The sequence below is a fragment of the Amphiura filiformis genome, chromosome 9 (assembly GCF_039555335.1).
Source record: "Amphiura filiformis chromosome 9, Afil_fr2py, whole genome shotgun sequence".
Lineage (NCBI taxonomy): Eukaryota > Metazoa > Echinodermata > Ophiuroidea > Amphilepidida > Amphiuridae > Amphiura > Amphiura filiformis.
In genome coordinates, this window is record NC_092636.1 from 12,527,899 (window position 1) to 12,547,869 (window position 19,971).

The 19,971-nt window shown below is 37.5% G+C and overlaps 1 protein-coding gene across 2 annotated transcripts in view; it reads right to left on the reverse strand.

Annotated features, from left to right (window-relative positions):
• The window catches only part of LOC140160644 (rab proteins geranylgeranyltransferase component A 2-like), a 58,946-nt gene extending 39,232 nt beyond the window's left edge, over positions 1-19,714 (reverse strand). Inside the window, exons 1-5 of one of the 2 annotated variants that reach the window (XM_072183906.1) lie at positions 19,494-19,714; positions 10,423-10,489; positions 9,698-9,770; positions 7,313-7,452; positions 6,226-6,877 (exon numbers count right to left, since the gene is read on the reverse strand). In XM_072183906.1, the coding sequence (XP_072040007.1) occupies positions 6,226-6,877; positions 7,313-7,452; positions 9,698-9,770; positions 10,423-10,489; positions 19,494-19,545 (984 nt within the window). In that variant the 5' untranslated portion in view covers positions 19,546-19,714. The remainder of the gene's footprint in view (positions 1-6,225; positions 6,878-7,312; positions 7,453-9,697; positions 9,771-10,422; positions 10,490-19,493) is intronic. The other variant, XM_072183905.1, reaches the window with a different exon arrangement.
• Between the last annotated feature and the right edge of the window lie 257 nt (positions 19,715-19,971).

Sequence of the window (19,971 nt, forward strand, 5' to 3'; positions counted from 1 at the left end):
GATGACACTGACCAAAGTCACAGTAACTTGTGGTTGGTACATGTAAAGTGTTGAAATCACTGATAATTTAGTATGATGATACAAGGGGTGGTCAATAAGTTCGTAGAACAAGATACTTGAAAGAGTACCAGCCAAATTGAAAGTCTTCTGATTGCTCCATGAGCCACTATTCACTGAAGGCTCACCAGCATTCATCACCAGCAAACCTGATAGTATGAAGGTAGGACTTAGAATTCTAAAATAGGTTTCATTTAAACTGGAGGCCATGCCTGGACCACAATATGGTTGCTTTTAAGGTTAAACAAAGTGTTGAAGGGCTTTACCTCCAGAAAAAATATATTATTACCTTATACGTAAGAAAATATGTCTACTTATCATGTGAAATAAAAAATCCGGAAAAAATTGTGTGAAAATGTGTTTTAGCCTATTTTTTAGCTGTTATCAAGCACTATTATTCGATTTGTTTACAAGCGCCAAGCAACTGTCGTCTGGGAGAGTGATTGACATCTTTATTATTAGAGAAGAATGGAATCTGTATAGTTCATGAATATTCATGTAGTATTTACACAACCTGTATCCCAGCCATTTTTGCCTAGTTATCGTAATCGCTCATATAAGACGCCCATATGATCCATGGTGTTAAACTGATATTCAACAACTTTATATCTCTCGATCTTTGCGATCCGAAATATTGAATTTCAACTTTAGGCACATCTCTAGCAAGGTAATAAATACCTGTCACAAATAGAGGTCTTGAAATGTTACTTGCAACGTTAAAAATGTGAATAGAGAACAAATCGGGTTCAAACATGCTTCAAAAATATGAAGGTAATTGTCAACGCCTACTACCAGAATAGCCGGAAGAGGGCAGACTTCATAAGGGAGTGTTCATATATTTTAGTGGGGGACAACGAATTTGGAACTTATTTCGGAAATTTCCTGGGTTTTTGGTTTTGTTTTTTTATTTTATCTGCATGTTCGGGTGTTTCGGTTGGCTCTTTTTCGGGGCATTTTCATGCACTTTACAGGAGTTTTTCGTGGTTTCTCTGTAGCTGCCGTGTGTACTTTTCCCCACGTACAGGGTATAAATCCCGGGGTATAAATAAATGAATGAATAATAACATATAAAAAAAAGAATCTGGAACTTCAACGTCAAAAAACAAGACAAATTGTACCCTGCTAAAAATATCAACCCATATCCTCTCTGAGAATAAAAATAATAAGACTCCAACCTCACCTGCAAAAAAATATTTTTCGGGGATAATTTGGGATAAGTTCGGGCCTATTTTATTATGCGACAATTTTCAAAATCTATAAGGTGAAATGTGTCGTGGGGATGTGCGGCAGATTTGGGGTGCATTTTCAGCCATTTAGTTTAGACTCTGTTGTATTTTTAGCCATGATTTTATTGACCCTCAGTGTCATGAAAATTAGGTTCAAGAAGGGTATTTTCAATAATTTTCTCGAAAAAGTAAATATTTGCGAAAACTTTCAGTCCAAAAGTTGATACAATTTTGGGTCTGTTTTCTTCAAATTTGGTTTAAAATCGCACCGTAGTTTTTCGGTCACAGCCTCACATCCTTACCCAAACCAGCTTGAGAAGGTTCCCCGGTGTGTGCAAATTTGTAATTTATAGGCCTACACTCGTTATTTAAGCCTAAAATCAAAGTGTTAATACCATTAACACTGCCATGGCCCGCTTTTGTCGTGATGACTGGCTTCCAAAATGTAGGCCTATTTTAAATTATAAATCTGGTCCCGCTAGAGGTGTGTTTTTACCCTGGAGGTCTCTCCCTCGGGTTCGTGGATGTGCCACAGTTTTGGGGTAGGCCTACCTTTTCAACGACTATGATGGGTGGGTTTACAGCGAAGACCAACTTTTGGGCGCATTTTGGCAAAAGTGCCCTTAAAAAAGCGTCAAATTAGGCCAAATTTGGATGACTTTGACCCCCGCGGTACAAATGTTTTGAAGAGACCCGCCCGAGGTGTTTTTATTTTAAAAAATGGTCGGGCCTGCTAAAAAAAACCTCCCGGAATCAAGCATGGGTAGGCCTACCAAAATGCCTTGAGACCCCCCCAACCCAGCGCCGGGACCTACATGACATGATATTCTCCATGAGTCCACCAGAAAATATAAAAATACAACATTTTGATAGGCCTACTATATTTGTCTGTATAAAGAGCTAGGCGTACCGGGATTTGCCGACTCCAATGTTCATTTTGAACCATTAATATTTGAGCCACGGCGCACACCGACACCGCCTGGCTAATAATCATTTGGTGCAGAAGGGACACGAAAATGAATACACGGGATCGATACACGTGAATTGCTATGCACGATTTTGATATCAGACGAAAATCTTCTGATACCGGGTTAGAAAATGATGAATATCTCCGTCATGATTTTTTTTCTCAAGAAACCAGATTTGGTCTCATAAACTTGGAAATACGTGTTGAACAGATATGATAGTCGCTAGAATGCGCTTTGAAAATTGGCCGTGCGCTTTGAACTCAAAATTTGACCATTTTATATTGCGTTGGTCCTGTTATGGACTACAGCGTGCAGCGTGTAGTACAGCTGCACTCACTGTAGGCAGTATAAAAGTCGATGACCATTGACCTCAATGGGGTATACAAGCTTAATCACGCACAACCAAGATCGATTACCCGGCTATTGTGAGTAGCCTTAGTTATGTCCCTCGACTAATTATTAGTTTAAAAGAGCTTTAAAGGTTTGAACCAAATGGCTAATCGTGGCTGTGGATTTAACCTACCATGGCGATTCTTGCCATGAAGATATAGGGTCGAAGACACTGTGCGGCGCTCGGGAATGTGAAAAGCGGGGGGGAGTAGGAGCAACAAATTATTCAGGACGATGCGTGAGATTTTACTCATTTTCCAGCTTTTTGCGTGAGATTTATTACGTGGCGTGAGATTATACTACCTTGGCGTGAGACCGTGAGAAAGTGACCCAATGCGTGAGACTCACGGCCAATGCTTGAGTTGACAGCCCTGCTTGTCGGCCTACCGCGTATGTCTACCGTGATGACAGTAAGCGTAGCTGCCGGGGGGGCAATTGCAAAATTGCCTATTTGGGCCCCCCCCCTAGTGCAAGGAAAAAAAGAGGGAAAGGGGGGGGGGAGAAAGAGGAAAAAAGAGAGGAGAGGGTGAGAGGAGGGGCAGAGAGATGGGGAATCCAAACGATATGCAATACAGCTCAATAGGCCTACCACATACGATTATGATAAGCCTGGCAAACATTGTCTATTTGGGCCCCCGCCCCCAGTGGGAAATTTGGTGGATATTTGGGCCCCTCCCCATAGGGCCTACAGTCTTGCCCCTCCTGGAAAAAATCCCAGCTACGCCGCTGCGTGATGATGTTGCAAAGTTGCGGAAGTTCATTCATAAATTTCCCATTTCCACTCGACAACAACAGACCAGCACGCAGCCAGCAGTAGCTAATCCCCGAGCTAATCAGAGACATGTGCGTTTCTCTTTCAACAGAAAATAATGTGACCATGTGACTGACACGATGTAGGCCTACGCTTCAAATAATTATGCTCTCGGCGTCAAAAGTATGATAATGGAAAAAATTTATAATGAACCCTCCCTCATTTAGCCACACCTTTCTCGTGTTGCCTGGTATATCAGCAAAATCCTACACTATCGCCTTCCCTTGGTAAAATCCCTGCTACCAACTCGTGATATTGAAATTGAATTTCAGCGCCAGAACTTCCGTCATTCTAGCATCATGGATGGATAGGCTATGCAGTGGCGCCGCTAGGGGGGGGGGGGGCAGTATTTCCCCCAATATTTTTTCTTTCTCATCCAGTTTTTAGGCAAAATCCCCACAATTATGTAATTTTCCACTTTTTATGGCAATTTCAAGTGCAATAAGTGCCCCGCTCAAATTCACTTCCCCGGCCCCATGCCCGGAAAAAATTCTGGTTCCGCCACTACGGGTATGGCCATAGCTAGAAGGGCGTCCCCCCGTTGCCCTTGGTTATGCTGGACGTATGAGAAATTTAGAGCTTGTTCAATTCCGCCAATTTTAGAAATTTTAAAGGTAGGCCTATATACAGTGTAGGCATGTATATAGCCTATAGAAAAACGGATCACAGTCAAATAAAATATAAAAATCGTAGGCCCAATAATTTTACTAATGGCATTTATTGAGCTGCTCACTTCTTGAAAATCCTATGGTTTAATATTGATATTATATAATTGAGCTCCTTGTCAAGCTCCTCAGTAGGCCTACACATAGGAGAGTGACTAACTGAGCTCCCGCTATTTTCAGAAATGAAGGCCTGGCCTATTAAATGAATAATTAGGATTGAGGCAGCCTTTTGTTTCATTTTACAGAACTTTTTAATCCCCCAAAATTAGTGGGTTTTTTAATGGGGAGTAGGCTTTTAAAACGAAATTCAAATTTGGCAATATTTTCCATTGCTTAATGAATTGATCTGCGTGAAAATGCCTAAACATGTGGCCAGAGCGGGATGACTGGTATAAAAATCTTAACTTGTGAGTCAGGTCGTAGGCCTATGGGGTTGTATGAGGCTGTGGATCACGAAATGCCCCTTTAATGTGTGCTAGGTAAAGTCATTCTTCCTTTCGACCTGCCAAAATCAGTAATTTTATTCCCTCCCCCGGCCCCGGCTTGCCAAAAAATTGCTTTCTCGAAAGGCTGTGCAATCAGTACCGGTATTAGCCTACTAATTATAAGCCAAAATTTCCAAGCGACTCGCTAAAAATCGCTTGCCTCCCGTCTCGGCCAAAAAAAAAATCGCTTGTCCGCACCCCCTGGACTGCCAAATTTTTGTGGCCCCTCCCCCCTTGGCCTGCCAAAATGCCCCATCCCTTTGCATATAGCCTATATATAGGCATATGCCAATTTTTGGGATCCCCAATTTCCATACCCATACCCATACCTTAAATGGATTTCTAAATATCTACCTGTTGCAAGCGCAGCATTGGCGCTGGATTTTAAGCTAGAAAATACCTAAATATTTTAAAATCCAAACTCGCAACACCACTTGCCCTCGCAACACCACTTGGCAAATACAGGCTATACAGCCCGTCGTAACAATGGCGTACGTAAACATGTGTTTTAAAAAGAAATGAGAGTGTCACTTCTGTCCAAAAAATTTCGAATTTTGGCCTTGAGCAGCGACAATCAGAGGTAAGAAAAACACAGTATGACGCAGCTTGAAATATAGAATCACTATATCAATTTTGAAGTGTGTACTTCAAAGCACAAGCAAACGAGGTGAAATGGTTCGAAAAAAATTGATTTCGCTGTATCTTTTATCGCGAAACTAGACAATTTGGCAGCAGCGAGTCGGAAAAATAGCAAATATCTCAATTTTCTGCTATCGAAATGAAAATTTAAATAGCACCTGCATGCAGAAGAGGGTTTATAGAAATAATGTAGGTCAGAATTTTGTCTATGAAATCTTGCACAGGAATTATTATTACTGGTTACAAAACGACATACAAGTGGAGGCCATTTTACTTCAAATTCGGCCAACATTTTAAGCTTACATAAACAATCGAGACAACCAATATCAAGAATGAATATGCACATTCTTTTATTGACTTGTTTGTAATGTGCGTCGAAGTTCCCAACAAAATCGCCACTTCCAATGAGAAATTATGGCCGTGTTCCCAAAAATCTTGATGCTCCAGAAATAGAAAAAAATTTGAAATGTTTGAAAAGTACATTTCATTTTGAGCCAAGTGGAAAATTCAAGCATAATAATGACCCTTACACTTTCAGCTTTTAGGCGTAGTTTATGTTTCTCTCTCGATATTTATTTCCAGAAATAGATAAGTTTAAAGGGGGCTACGTGCATCCCATTTTGCTTCTGAAAATGGCAAAATTGTGTATAACCTTAATAGTTATCTGACCCCTCTGTTGTGATTAGCAGCTTGATAAACTGAGAATAGGGTACAGGACACAATCCGAGAACAGTCACATACCTGCCATCAACTTTCTTCACTTGATGGCTTGCTTCAATTTGGCTATTCAAATTGCTTATGATTGTACTTTCATTTGGCAAATGATCTGTCATCAAGAATCTTCTTTTGGATTATGTTTACATCAATTGTTAATTACTTTGCACCGCTTCTTTCTTTCTGCAGGGCCGATGCACAGTTCAAAACAGGAAGTTATGGCCAAAATTAGTAACATTAAAAACAAATATTCCACTTGATTTTACTCACTTTTGGAGCTAAATCGATGTTGAATTTCCGCCACTGTCGTTTAATATCTGCCCATGTCCACACCCTCCTGGCTGGAGGTGCTGGTGCTGCTGCTTCAGCTGCTGCACTTGTACTAGCCTCACCTCCACCAACAGCACCTTCTGCCTCCTGCTGCTGCTCCGAGTTGTCTTGACCTCCCTCAGCTCTTGCAGATTCCTCTTCCTGATTGTCTGATGACCTTTGACCTTCACCAGCTTGACCCTCTGCAGGTGTTTCATGTGTTGCCTGATCAGTTGCCACTGACTCATTCTCCTCTTGAGTTTGATGACTTCCAGATTCACCAGTTGTTTGCTGACTTTCAGATCTACTAGATGTTTGTTGACCTTCTGCACTATCCGTTCCTTGTAATGTAGGATCATTGGTGCTTAGTTCACTTCCAGATGCCTTCTCTGTCACATCACCTTCAACAGTTCCAGACAAAGAGTTACTGGCTGATTGGTTCTCGTCATTTCTGTTCTCGGTAGTTTCATCTTGATGGGCGTCCTGTCCTGATGCACCATGAGCTTCTGCATCTTGCTGTTCCTGAGGAGGCTGGTTGTCATTGTTTTCAGGCACTGGATCAGGAGGTGGAAATACAATTGGTCTTTCCTGGATAGCATCTAAATTCCCCTCTCTGAAAATTAACAAAAATGGAAACAATCAATAGATTCGAAATTAAAAATGAAAAAAAAGATACACAATGCACACCAACCGCGGTCAATATTTTAATGCAAAATAGCGGACGTATCTCTAAATGCATTTGACATGCAACTGCGACCTACTGCAGACTTCCGTGAATGAGCAGATAGGTCCATGGTTTAAATTTTGAATGTGAAAATTCTTGCTTGCGTCCTCGTTTGCAGGCAAACACCAACACACACACACCCACTTATATACAAACAAATACAGACACACACAGAAAATGGCAAATGCCACTCACAAATATACAAATATGCACCATATTTAAAACATCTCTGATGTTTACATATTTTGGCACAGCATGAACATGTAATAGCACTACTGTCTGTTTTGTCAGCAACAACAAGAGAAGAAATCTTCATGAACTTACTGAACATAGCGTTTAACTTGGATGTTGAATGCGGTTTTTGGATTGTGTGGTAGCGATACCAATCTTTCCCCTTCTTGCAGCAAGTTGCCTTCAGGGTCAGCGGGTGGATTAGGAGCTTCTTCCACATCTCCACTCTCATCCTGACAACAAATTATATAATTTTTCAAAACACTGGCATGCAATATCATAATGTTACATAATGGGCGGTGGGATCAGACCCCACCCCATTTTTCATTTGGCCGCACCCTTTTCACCAAGGCAACCTTTATACTGAAGCTACATAATCCCCACCCTTTTAGAGCATGAGCCTTTAGGACACACATGCGTGTGCAAAGCTCCTCACAGAGGCTCTGGGGTCCTTTTTTTTTTTTTTTTTTTGCAATCTGAACTGTGTTAGGCACCTTTTTTGCTTAAATTTGTGGATAACCTTTACCTTTGCTATTTTTTATACATTAAAATATTATATTCTTAGTTGAAACAACCCACCTGGTTTAGTAAGTCACCGATTGTCACTTTATTTTAAGGAGGCTGTGTACTCTCAGACATGCATGTAGTAAAAGTGCAATAACTTTGTAATTATTTATGCATAAGACATATAAAAGTATACATTTTTATGAAGGCAAGACATCAATAAATCTTAATATAAATACAGATTTGGGGTAAAAACAACAATTATGAAGAAAATCACAAAAAGTGAGTTTTTGGCAATATTTGTTAGGTACATCATAACAAAAAACACTCTTTCCAAAATATTTTATTTTGTTTTTAGCTCAATCTTGAGGCTCCATTCCAAAAACGTTTTTTTTTTTTTTTTTTTTATTTTCCTTATTTTTTTGAGTTATTGACTATATATGGCATCAAAATGAACTTTTTGAAATTCACAAACGCCTATTTGCACAAAATGATGCCTAAAATCGGAAATAGACCAAAATATAAAAAATGAGAAAACCGTTTCTTGAGTCGATCATGCTTTTTACGATGATCATATTTGCTTACCTATAGATGCTGTATTTATTGAGTTATCGTGTACCTAAATCGTCATTTTACCGAGAAAATGAACATTGAAATAATGGCCGTTGAAGTTTAAAGTCGTCACATTTTGCACTTTCATCGAATCTCGCAGGAGAATGCGGCAGTTTTTATTTTTCTACCTTACATTACATAAACATCGGGTAAATCCACGGCCCCTTGAGAAGTTTGATATTTAAATCGGGGGAAAGAACTTGAAAAAATCCACATTTTATCAACTAAAACGGAGCCATTTGACCACTAGGTTTTTGTGCTTCAGTGGTGTTTCCATAAGATGCGCCGCGCATGCAGATAAGCGTCGTGTATGCGTAGCGTATTTGTGCGTTAACAAATTGCGCGATACGCAACGCGATGCGTTGTTGCGCGCGTGTACCCTGCTGGTACAACAAAGATTTTCTTTCCTTTTCACACGAGTGGAATAGTGAAATAAAATCCTTAAAATATTGCAGTTGGAGTTTACAAATCTGGATTTTCATTCCTTGTATTTATAAAAAAACATAACAAAGTACAAACATATCAAAAAAACACAATTTTGCGAAAGAAACAATGTCTAGAGTACACAGCCGCGTTAAGCCCCTTGAGAACTACCTGCCGATTGGCCAAAATGAATATTGTATCCAATTTTGAACCAATCAATGGTGGCTAGATCATCTGCAAAATTATGTAAGTTTGAGCATATAGTTTGGCATTTAACAGGGTTCGGTTTTTGCCGGCAAAAACCTGTTTTTGCCGACAAAGTGGCAATAACTGGCAAAAACCTGTTTTTGCCAGTTTTTGCCTGGTTTAAACCGGCAAAAATGGCAAAAACTGGCAAAAACTTATGTATAGTCACTCAAATGTTTAAAACAAGTACACAGAAAGCTCATAAACAGGATAACATACAACTTTTAATGAATCATTCAACATATTTTTTGTCTCATCAAGTCCTTAAAATGAAAAAGTTTTGAATTTGATATGCCAGATTTCAGTTAAATGCACTAAGTGAGCAATGAAAATGCATGCCTTTAATTTCTTAATATGTTATTTTTAATTACAAAATCTGGCCTTGTTGAAAATAATTTTTTAATTTAATAATTAATTTTAAGATCAAAAATCTGAACTTTAAATCACTTTTTAGTTTTTGCCATTTTTGCCGGCAAAAACTGTTTTTGCCAAGCGGTTAAAACCGTGGTTAAAACCGCGGTTTTTTCCACCTGCTTGGCAAAAACCTGTGAACCCTGTTTGGCAATTGAACTGAGCATTTCAAGTTATCAACCAATCAGAAATGCTGTTAGATGACCAGTAGTGTTCAGGGGGCTAAGAACAATTGAGATGATGGGTGTACTTTGTGAGGAAACAGATAGCACGATTACTCACCGTATTTGTATTGACCCAATCTAGTATTCCATTGAGATTAAAACTTGCCCAATCACCACTGTAATAGTCATTCCTGTGCAGGGGAAAATGAAAGACACCTTGTTTCATTGATGAACAGAACTGAACACACATGTGGGTTCTCCCCATCAGAATGTCAATGCAATCTAGCCGTTGTTCGTAAGACACATATTATGGGGAGCGGAAAACACCAAATTGGTGTTTTATGACCTTTGACATTCTTTTATCACGAGCGACAAGTCTTCCCATTCATGCGAGTGTCCTTGACTGCTTCAGTGGTCATGAAAGGATTCAAAAGATAACCTCTGCCCCAATAATCCCAAGCTTTTGTCTGATACTGCACCCAGGAGGATGTATCATAAGAACTCAAGTCTTCAAATGATAGTCAAATAACGACCAATAGTTAAATGACTATCATTGAAGACTGAGTTCCGTTCAGTCTAACACAATCTGTGTTTCATTGTGTGACAGCGTGGTGTACATCAATATGTTTTTATTATGTCTTGACAAATTGACATGTCATTTGATCAGTTTAGAAATTGAAAACTGTAAATTATACACACAATGTGTACACACACAATATTTATGTTGATGGATAATTCCCACACTCGTCCTTTGAGAGGAACGAATGAACTGATGGCCTGGGTTCGGCCCACCGTCACCCACATAGCTTATACACAGTACAGCACATGTATCACTATAGTTACCTGTCTAAATGTATTACTCTGTGTCCAATTCTAGCAAGAGCTGCAGCCAAAATACTCTCCTGTAGCCCTACAAAAGATAATAATATTAAAAGTCAGAAGCATGGAAAGTATATAAGCCCACCCCTAATTTTTCAAAACATTCTGGGCAAATTGGTATCAGCTCATCCTGTCTAAAAGTGGGTTTTCTTATTTCTAAAGATTGGTACCGTAGCGCATTCATGAGATGCTAATTTCTATTGTGTTCATTTCTTTTGTGGCAAACTATTCAATTCTCTCTCACTTTAATGGACATTGTGAATAAATTTGATGGCCATCGAGGTCGCATCACTGAAGTCATGAAAAAATTATGTGTTTGTATTGTTCTCAGAAAAAACCTGGGTTTTCTACCTATGGCGCTCTAGCTGAAATACAGCAAGATAATGGATAGTAAAATGTAAACCTGTATTTTAGCTTGGGTATCTCGAGCTAGTATATTCTATGCTGAACTGCTGAGAAAATTGACTTGAAATGAAAGGCCCTGTACAAACCAATAGGTAGGATGTTCTTAAAATTTTGAAGTTCAATATTTTTAGCTGAAAGTTCTTTCATTTGAAAGAGAATCAAATTACCTACCATACACTTTTGTTGAAGTTACAGACAAAAACATGTCACCAAATTGCCCAAAATTTTGTGGGTGAAGTTGTAAAGTTCTAGTAAAACACGATTTTCAACACTAAAATTGTTAACATTGCACCGATTTTGCACAATTTGTATGCAAAGTTGGGACTATAGTCGTGATAAACTTTTGCCGGAAACCGCTTCACAGGCGGATTTAGTGGTATGAACCCTTTACTGTAAGAAATCCATCCATTTTGGATGGTCTTGATTTACGCACAAATTACTTAATTGCGCTAAAGAGCATCGACTTGATGGAACATAGATTGCACTTTGTGATAGTTTATGAATCCAGTATTTTGCCAGTACCAACATAAGTCAACATTGCTCAAGGTTTGGGTTCTCAAAAATTAATTTTTAGTGATTTTTCCCATTGAGCCCCACATGCAGTAAAGCCACTTCCTATGGCGGATAGCGCCACCAACAGTGTGTGTTGGGAGCCTGCCTAAAATAGGGATTTCCCCTTTGAAAGACGTGACTAGTGGGTAAGTGCAATAGATGGAACCTGAGACGTATTGTAACGGGACCGAGCTTGCCCCTAATACTTTTGTAAACGACTGATGGAGAAGACTAGCCTTCTAAACATACAAGTGGTAGCGTAGTATCAAAGACTAGAATTCTCCCCAAGACATGTTGAATCAGTGATGCATGAAAGGAGAAGTAACAGGTAAAAATGAGACTTGACAATTCTGTTTTATATTTGCTTCTTTTGTTATATCTTGTATTGTTATTTTGCTTTCATATTTGTCTTATCACATCACAATTCATAAATACAAGTAAACACTGGTAAATACACAATCTCTGTTGTTGATCATGACGATATTTCCTTATTTAGGCCTATCTCTTTTAAATCCAAATAAATTACCAATAAATGCTGCCGAAAAGTATATAGGCCTACTATCTGCTTGAATAATCAAAAAGCATAAAAGTACAATTTAATCAACAGAATCTCTCATCACATGACATAGTCATAGGCTAGGCCAAGGCCTAGTAGGCCTACAGAGTATAGTATCCATGTCTGTACACCTATACGAACTTGCCATGCAACAATGAATGCACACAAAATACAGTGCATAATTTTCCATTGGACTTGTGCATGAGTGCGGCAAGTCACTTGCACAATAGGCATAGGCGCTAGGCCAAAACACCGGAGTGCATAACCACCCGGGTGTTGCCACTATTGTGGTAGCCAAGCTGCCCCTAGCTCAATCTGAGCTCCAGAGTAGGGCGTATTTGCTTTGGTTGGCAGTGCTTACCTTCAAACTGAGTGAAGGTTTGGGTGGACTAATTGTCCACCAAGCAATCTGATTAATTCGCGTCGTGCACTGGCTTTATATACTCTCCTGAACGCGTTCATGGAACCTTTTGGCGGCTGCGTTCAAAGCGTAAGCTCCGTTACTGTGGATATCGCGCAGTCACTCCGCGTCAGTCGCTCACTTTCGAAAATATTTTGAATCAACAATTTTAATAACTAGAACAATTGCTAAAGTGTTTTTAAATCAGGAATCAAACTGATGACCCCCTTTTTGACCATGTAAAACATTAAAATACTCAAAAAAATCTTAAAATTCTACATTCTTAAACAATTACATCTTAAATAATCCAAAGTTTGATCAACAAAAGTCGTTTTTAAGGAAATTTACAATTTTAGGAAAAACTTGTTTACGTTCAGACGATTGATGGCGGGAAGTTTCAAAATGACAAATCTAAAATTCTTTGAAACAACACATGAAAAACCTGAATTTTGTCCTCAATATTTACTCGTAGACGGTATGTAATACCTTATTTTGTTCCTGACAAAATTATTTACACAATATTATAAGATCTCTGTACAACTTCTAGCAGAATAGTGAAATTTTGAAGCCAAATTCGCACGCACGACGACATGACAAATTTCTCTGCCGTATTTTCAACCCACGGCGACAACAGACGATCGGCAGGTAAACAAATCCAAATATTTACAAAAATATACCTTGTGCAGAGCCATGCAATCATTTTTATATTCATAATAACAATCAAAAACTACCACGAACACGTGAGCATCGTGACTTTTCTCTAAATATGAATTTGACAAGAGCTGAATTTTCGTATCTCTGCAATAGACAAACACACAGGAGGTAAGCTTAAAAAAACAGGCCAAAAATCTGAAATCGCATTTTGGCTCTCCGTTTCAGTATGTAGGTATATTCGTCTCAGGATGGAACAACCCCGATCAATTGAGAAGTGGAGTATAGTTTTTCTCAAGAATCATGACTCCAGTCCATGAGAATAAAAAATAATTTACTATCTTGTGCGATCTTGTCACAGCGGCGCGGTACAGTTAAGTTACACGGGCGCCGTTAGTCAGTCGCGCTACGGCGCACAACCAAAGTCGCATTGAATAGTTTTCAGAAGTCCGTCATGATATGGGCTGTAAGATAATCCGTCATCACTACGAAGCACACAGTACATGCGAAGTGTAGACGGCTGATTGGAATTAGTCTAGCTATAGAAAAAATATTAAATTTGTGTACATCGTGGAACATTCAACTACGCTTGTTACTCCGCGACTAATCATGCTAACTACACGTGCACGCGTAAACACTACACGTGCGCGTGTAAACGCTACTCTACGTGTCCATATTAGCGAGGCTATCTGCGTACAACTGCTTACTACACACAGCCACGCAAAGAGTATGTTCCACGATGTACACGTACACGAGTTTGATAATTTTTCTATAGCATGCATGCATGCCATGGGAAGGGCATGTGAAAAAATGGATGCACCACGTACGTACCACCTTGACAATTGTCATGCTTGGTTGGTTGGTTGGTTTGGAAATTCCGCCTCTGTAAACAGGCGCACCGCATTAAAGCGTAAGTTAAGGTACATCTAACGAATACTGGACACTTCATCCCCTGGACACTTCATCCCCTGGACACTTCATCCCCTGGACATTTCATCCCCTCGTGTTAAAACGCTATTGTGTAGCGTTCTTTTTTGAGCGTGACAGTGAATCAAGAATGCATGTGAATATAATAATTGTTTAGAATCTTGAACTTAGAAGGAACTAATATAAGGAAATTAATAATCTTATTTATCTAATGTATGCACCGTGTTCTGTATGAGCTATCACCAGCTGATCACACATATAATAATCGATCAATGTTGAATGGCAGCAGGGCCTATAATAGACTAATAGTTAATAACAGTTTATACATTCAATGAATTTACTTAAATTGAACAGTGCATACGCGAATATCTTTTGTTATTACTGTGAGTATTGTTATCATTATAATATTACTATTATTGTTAATATTATTAGGCATATTATTATTATCATTATTTACTGTGGGTTTTTTTGTTGATAGCTCAGACTATTTATTGTTATATTTAGTGTATTTTCTTTTTGCCTGTTATTTATGTATTTATTACTGTATGTATTAATTAATTAATTAATTAATTAATTAATTAATTAATTAATTAATTAATTAATTAATTAATTAATTAATTTATTTATTTATTTATTTATTTATTTATTTATTTATTTATTTATTTATTTATTTATTTATTTATTTATTTATTTATTTATTTATTTATTTATTTATTTATTTGTTTGTTTTATTTTATTTTATTATTATTTACCTAAAGTTGTTCATCTAACAAAATTAGTACATTTTTAATATTATTTATCCGTTTATTGTATATTGATAAATATGTCTGCATATGGAAGGATCATGGCAATATTTTTGTATTGTCCACTTGATGAGGTGATTGGCGCAATGTCATGTTATACAATAGGAACAATAGCCGAATGGTTACAGGAACTTCAGGAAGTTGAATTCTTTCAATCATTGACTGGTGTGCTATTAAAGGGGGGTAACCCTATCAGTTTAGGATATGGATTGTCTTCAAACTTACATACAATTTCAAATATTGTCCCCTTTATGCATCTATGTGAGAAAACGAGAACATTTTCAGCGTAAAGTGAATAATTAGCACAATTAGTAAGCCAATACGTTGGTACCATGAATTGCATTGTGGTCCGGCATCCAGAAACAACACTCCCGTCGAGTGCTTCGCCTTACCACTACGCTCATCTTTCTTGTGACAAAATATCTCATTCTTTTTATTTTAATTTGACACTGATACATTCCCTTTTAATTTTGTATATTATCATCACGTACATTTTACACTTCTTTTATTTTAGGAACTGTTTTAATGAAAAAATGGGATTTTTATAATATTTTTAATTAATTAATTAATTAATTTTATAGTGGGGGATATTTTTTTCTCATATTTTTTCATATTCCTCGTATCATACTTAACAAGATAAGGTCTTGTTTTGTATTTATTTCATCCCTTGATTCTTATTTTCTCCGAAAATACATCAAATTGGATCGTCAAATTTCAGGATGGTAATGAGAAAAATATAATTTATTAAATGATACCAAAAACCACAGACCCTAGCAAAAAAATGAGAAAAATCGGGGGGATGATGATGTCGATCGGGTCACGGACCTTTAATCAACTACTAGTATATAATCATTCGGGAATCTGTAATATAACCAGAGTCTTATCACTGATAAGGTGCGATTAAAAGGTTCAAAAAGTAGTAAAGTACAAGGATAGTTAGAATTTTACTTATACTTTTTGGAGAATTAAATTAATTACATTAATTAAATTAATACTAAACGGTAAAGACTAAGGAGTACTATACGCAAAATACTGGAATTCCGTCAGTTCAACTGATAATAAATATCTGCATTATATTTTTAAAACCTGAGTATCTGAAAAGTCCCTTTCACTAAACATATTATTACACAAAATTGTTCCATTTACCTTTTACTTAGGGTAGGCCTATATAGCTCCAATGTCTTACAAAGTAACATAATGAATTTGAGTGATTCCAATGTAAGCTTAGACATGTTTAAACGTTACAAATAATATGCCAAAATATCAGCATGATCAGGGTTGAAAACTAGGCCCTACTGCACTGAAATACAATCGTAGGCCTATATACATTATGACCTTGTCTCTAGCTCTTGACCCGCCTCTTGACATTCAACTTTCTGCACACTAGTCATATTGAAAGAGAGAAGAAAGCAAGAGAGAAACTTAAGAATGAAGAACTACCGGGAAGGACTAAAACAACTTCACCAAAGACCCTATACCACCGAGCTGTAATTCCATGCCCGGAGGTTCTATCAGTATCAGCATAATACTCCTAACGCGTGGTGAGAAAAGCGCAACTCAGCTTATGCAGCTATCATCTGAGCTCATCTGTAAAATGAGTATAAACCTATTATGTGAGGAGGAGGTGGTCCAGGTTTTGGTACATTTATACCACTTATCAAATTAAAAGACTACATGAGTGTAGAACAAAAGATGAACCATCAAGAAGGGTTCCCGTGTAAAAACTATAGACTTTGAGCATTTGTCCCCAAAAGACCCTACCATGCATAATCTGAGACGAAAATACCTAGTCTCAGACCATCATGACCATCTTATCTATAGCTGTATCCCCATCATCACCATGCACTACATAATAATATTCGTAAATGAATGAAAGAAAGAAACTCACTTGAGAAAAAAAGGACTCTGGCGGGAAGGACTCAAAGACTGAGCTTTTCACCAAAAGACCCAAAATACCATAGAGCTGTAACCCGTGCCCAAGGAACCCATGCACAGTATGTCAGCATTGATAGGCCTACTATAAGGAGGAGGTATGATAACTTGAACAATGTTAGTAGGAATTACCTTGAAAAGTGTCTGAAAAATACAAGATGTCAGGTATATTCCGGTCTGAAACTATCAGACAATATTTTAAAAACATTATTAACATCAACAATTTGCAACAAACCCAAATTATGAAAAAAATCACCACAGGGTAGTTTTATATTTCTCCATTTATGATCCTGCCCAAAAGTGTCTCCTTTTGATATACCACATCACAACTACATGTATTTGAATGGGGCTCAACTTTGTCATTACTGTGGTTTCCTCATTTTTGACAAATGTTTCATTTCGAAAATACCTAAAGGATTTGATCCGATTTGTGCATGATGATGGATGAATGATATTTCGGGTCGTGCTTGTACACGCCGTACTGGAAGTCAGGTTGTCATTAACCAATTTTTTTTTTAATTTCATGATAAATTTATGTGAGACCTTTATGTACTTTGGGACGAATATACTTTCTTGCTGATAAAACGTTAAATCAAAAATAGTATAGGCCTACCATTCCTTTTTATACAATTTTTTATAACCATGAGTTTTAAGTTCAGTCAACTTCCAATCAATAAACCCAGAACACCCTCCCGGTCCGTGGATAACGACTGGTAATGTAGTCTAAGCTATTTTCTATTTTCATCCAGCCCCCCGTGCCCACCCCCTCCGTGCCAATGTATAATGTCATGTAGTTAGTGATATTTTTAATTAACCCCAAAACAACCTCTTTTTTTCGTAGGCCTACATCATGCATTTTTGTAAAATTAGTTGATTTTCAAAAAAAAAAAAAAAAAAAGATAACGACTGGTAATGTAGACTAACCTATTTTCAGCCACTGCCCCACTCCCCAGAGCCATGGAAAGATATGTAATTATGTCATTTTTGATAAACCCAAGTGAACCTACATGAAAAGAGAAACTTGGCCACCCGCTTGGCACTTGTGTCGTCTTAAGCCACTTGTGAGAATTGATATGGGAATATTCTAAGGATAGTCCTGGGGATTAAGCCCTTATATCAGTTATCTCCCTGTGTGTGTATCGACTTCAATTTGTTTCCCATTGTCATACTTGGATGCACACTGACCACAGAATGTTTTCTTTTTATTTGAATTAGTTGTTTGGAGGTTTTGTTGTGAAGGACCCTTGACTTAAAATTTGACTATGACAGCCTAATATCCAATTTAACAATTTTGAAGTCGGCTTTTCAAAAATCGCCCAATATTTAATGGATTTCGCGGGTGAGATTTTCAAAGTAGACAAAATGTCGCGAATTCGCGGGAGCACTTTGTTTGTCGTGGGACGGAAGTCAAAAGTCACCCAATTGGGCGACTAAAACTGCCAATATAGATATGTATTCCACTGATTGAAAGAGTTCAACTTCCTGTATCAATTCGGCTGCCGGCTATTGTTCCTATTGTATAACATGACATTGCACTAAATCTAATCACCTCATCAAGTGGACAATACAAAAATGTCCTTCCCTAGGGCCTATATGCAGACATATTTGATGCTATTATCTTTTATCACTATCTTATTAATAATATAACATACTATCCATGTAACAGATACATGGTTCCCATAAAAATTTACTAATTTTGTTAATAGATGAACAACTATACATAAATTATAATAATTATAAATAAATAATTCAATAAACAGCATGTAGATACATAAACAATGCACAATAAATACATAAATAACAGGAAGAAAGAGAAGAAATACACTTTAGCTTTTATAGTCCAGGCTAATATCAACAACAACAAAAAAAAACAAAGTATATAATACTAGAAATAATAATAATAAAAATATTAATAATAATGATAATGATAGGCCTACCCCGGTAAAATAACAAAATAATAATACTTTTAATAATAATACTGAATTAGAATCATCCGTGTAGGGGGGGCCTACACGCACTGTTCAATAGGTAAATTCATTGCACTATTGCCATTCAACATTGATCGATTTTTATATGCATGATCAGCTGGTGATAGCTCATACAGAACACGGTGCATACATTGGATAAATAAGACTAATTTTAAATAAAGATAATTCCCTTATATTATTCCCTTCTAAAGATCCTAAACAATTATTATATTCATATGCATTCTTTTTACTATCACGCTCAAAGAACGCTACAATAGCGTTTTAACATTGAGGGGATGAAATGTCCAGGGGATGAAAATGCGAGGGGATGAAATGTCCAGGGGATGAAAATGCGAGGGGATGAAATGTCCAGTTACCCATCTAACATCTGTTTCCCACCACCACTAGCTGATAGCACAAATGATGATTCTATTGATCCATTCATTCATTCATATTTATTTGGCAAAAAGCGACATAAAATTGTACAATGAAACATACAAAAAATTAACACATTGAAAAGCTGCACACCAAAAAGATACCAAAATGCCGAATTGCCAGGATGACCCATAAAGTCTAGCTTCCTGTGTAGACTTAATTCCAATGGTAAATGATAAAGTTCAATGAAGCACTTTCCCGCCACCACACATGTATCCAATGCAAAAAAATATATACAGTTCTCAGTGCAGCTCATGCAAAAAGGTTCATGCCACAGCAGGCAAAAAATCACTGTATATGTGCCACAATATATACAGCACAGTTTCTAAAGCCACAATATATACATGCAAAAAGCAGCTCGCGATAATTGTAAGCTTGTTGTAATGTATGTTTCGATTGTTATTTACCTGTTCCTAACACTATTTCATCATACTCCGTGGGCAGCTCATTCCCTGCCATCTCCGTTCCTTTTCTAATTTACTCTTGGTGTGGAATAGGTACGTTAAACGATGAAAATTGGCTACAATCTAAGGCTAAGCATCAACTATTCACCAAATTGTACAATGTTTACCAATACAGGAAAATTTAGACGTGTTCAAAGGACACTACATAATTATGAAACGTACAGACATGACAGAAGAAAACCAAAACGTGCATCACACTAACGACTGTGTAAAAGACTACAAAACCTTTAGTACTGGGCGATATTCTTGATAGTTTCCGGAAAAATAGGGATGGACAATCCTCTTTGTTGTGAGTATGCCGAAATGTGTGAGGGGGGAGAGAGGGGAAAAGGATAACAAGAATACGTGAGGGACTGAGGGTCCACCGTCCAGTGGATTTAAAAAAATGCTAATTTTATTAGGAACAAAATAAAAGAACATA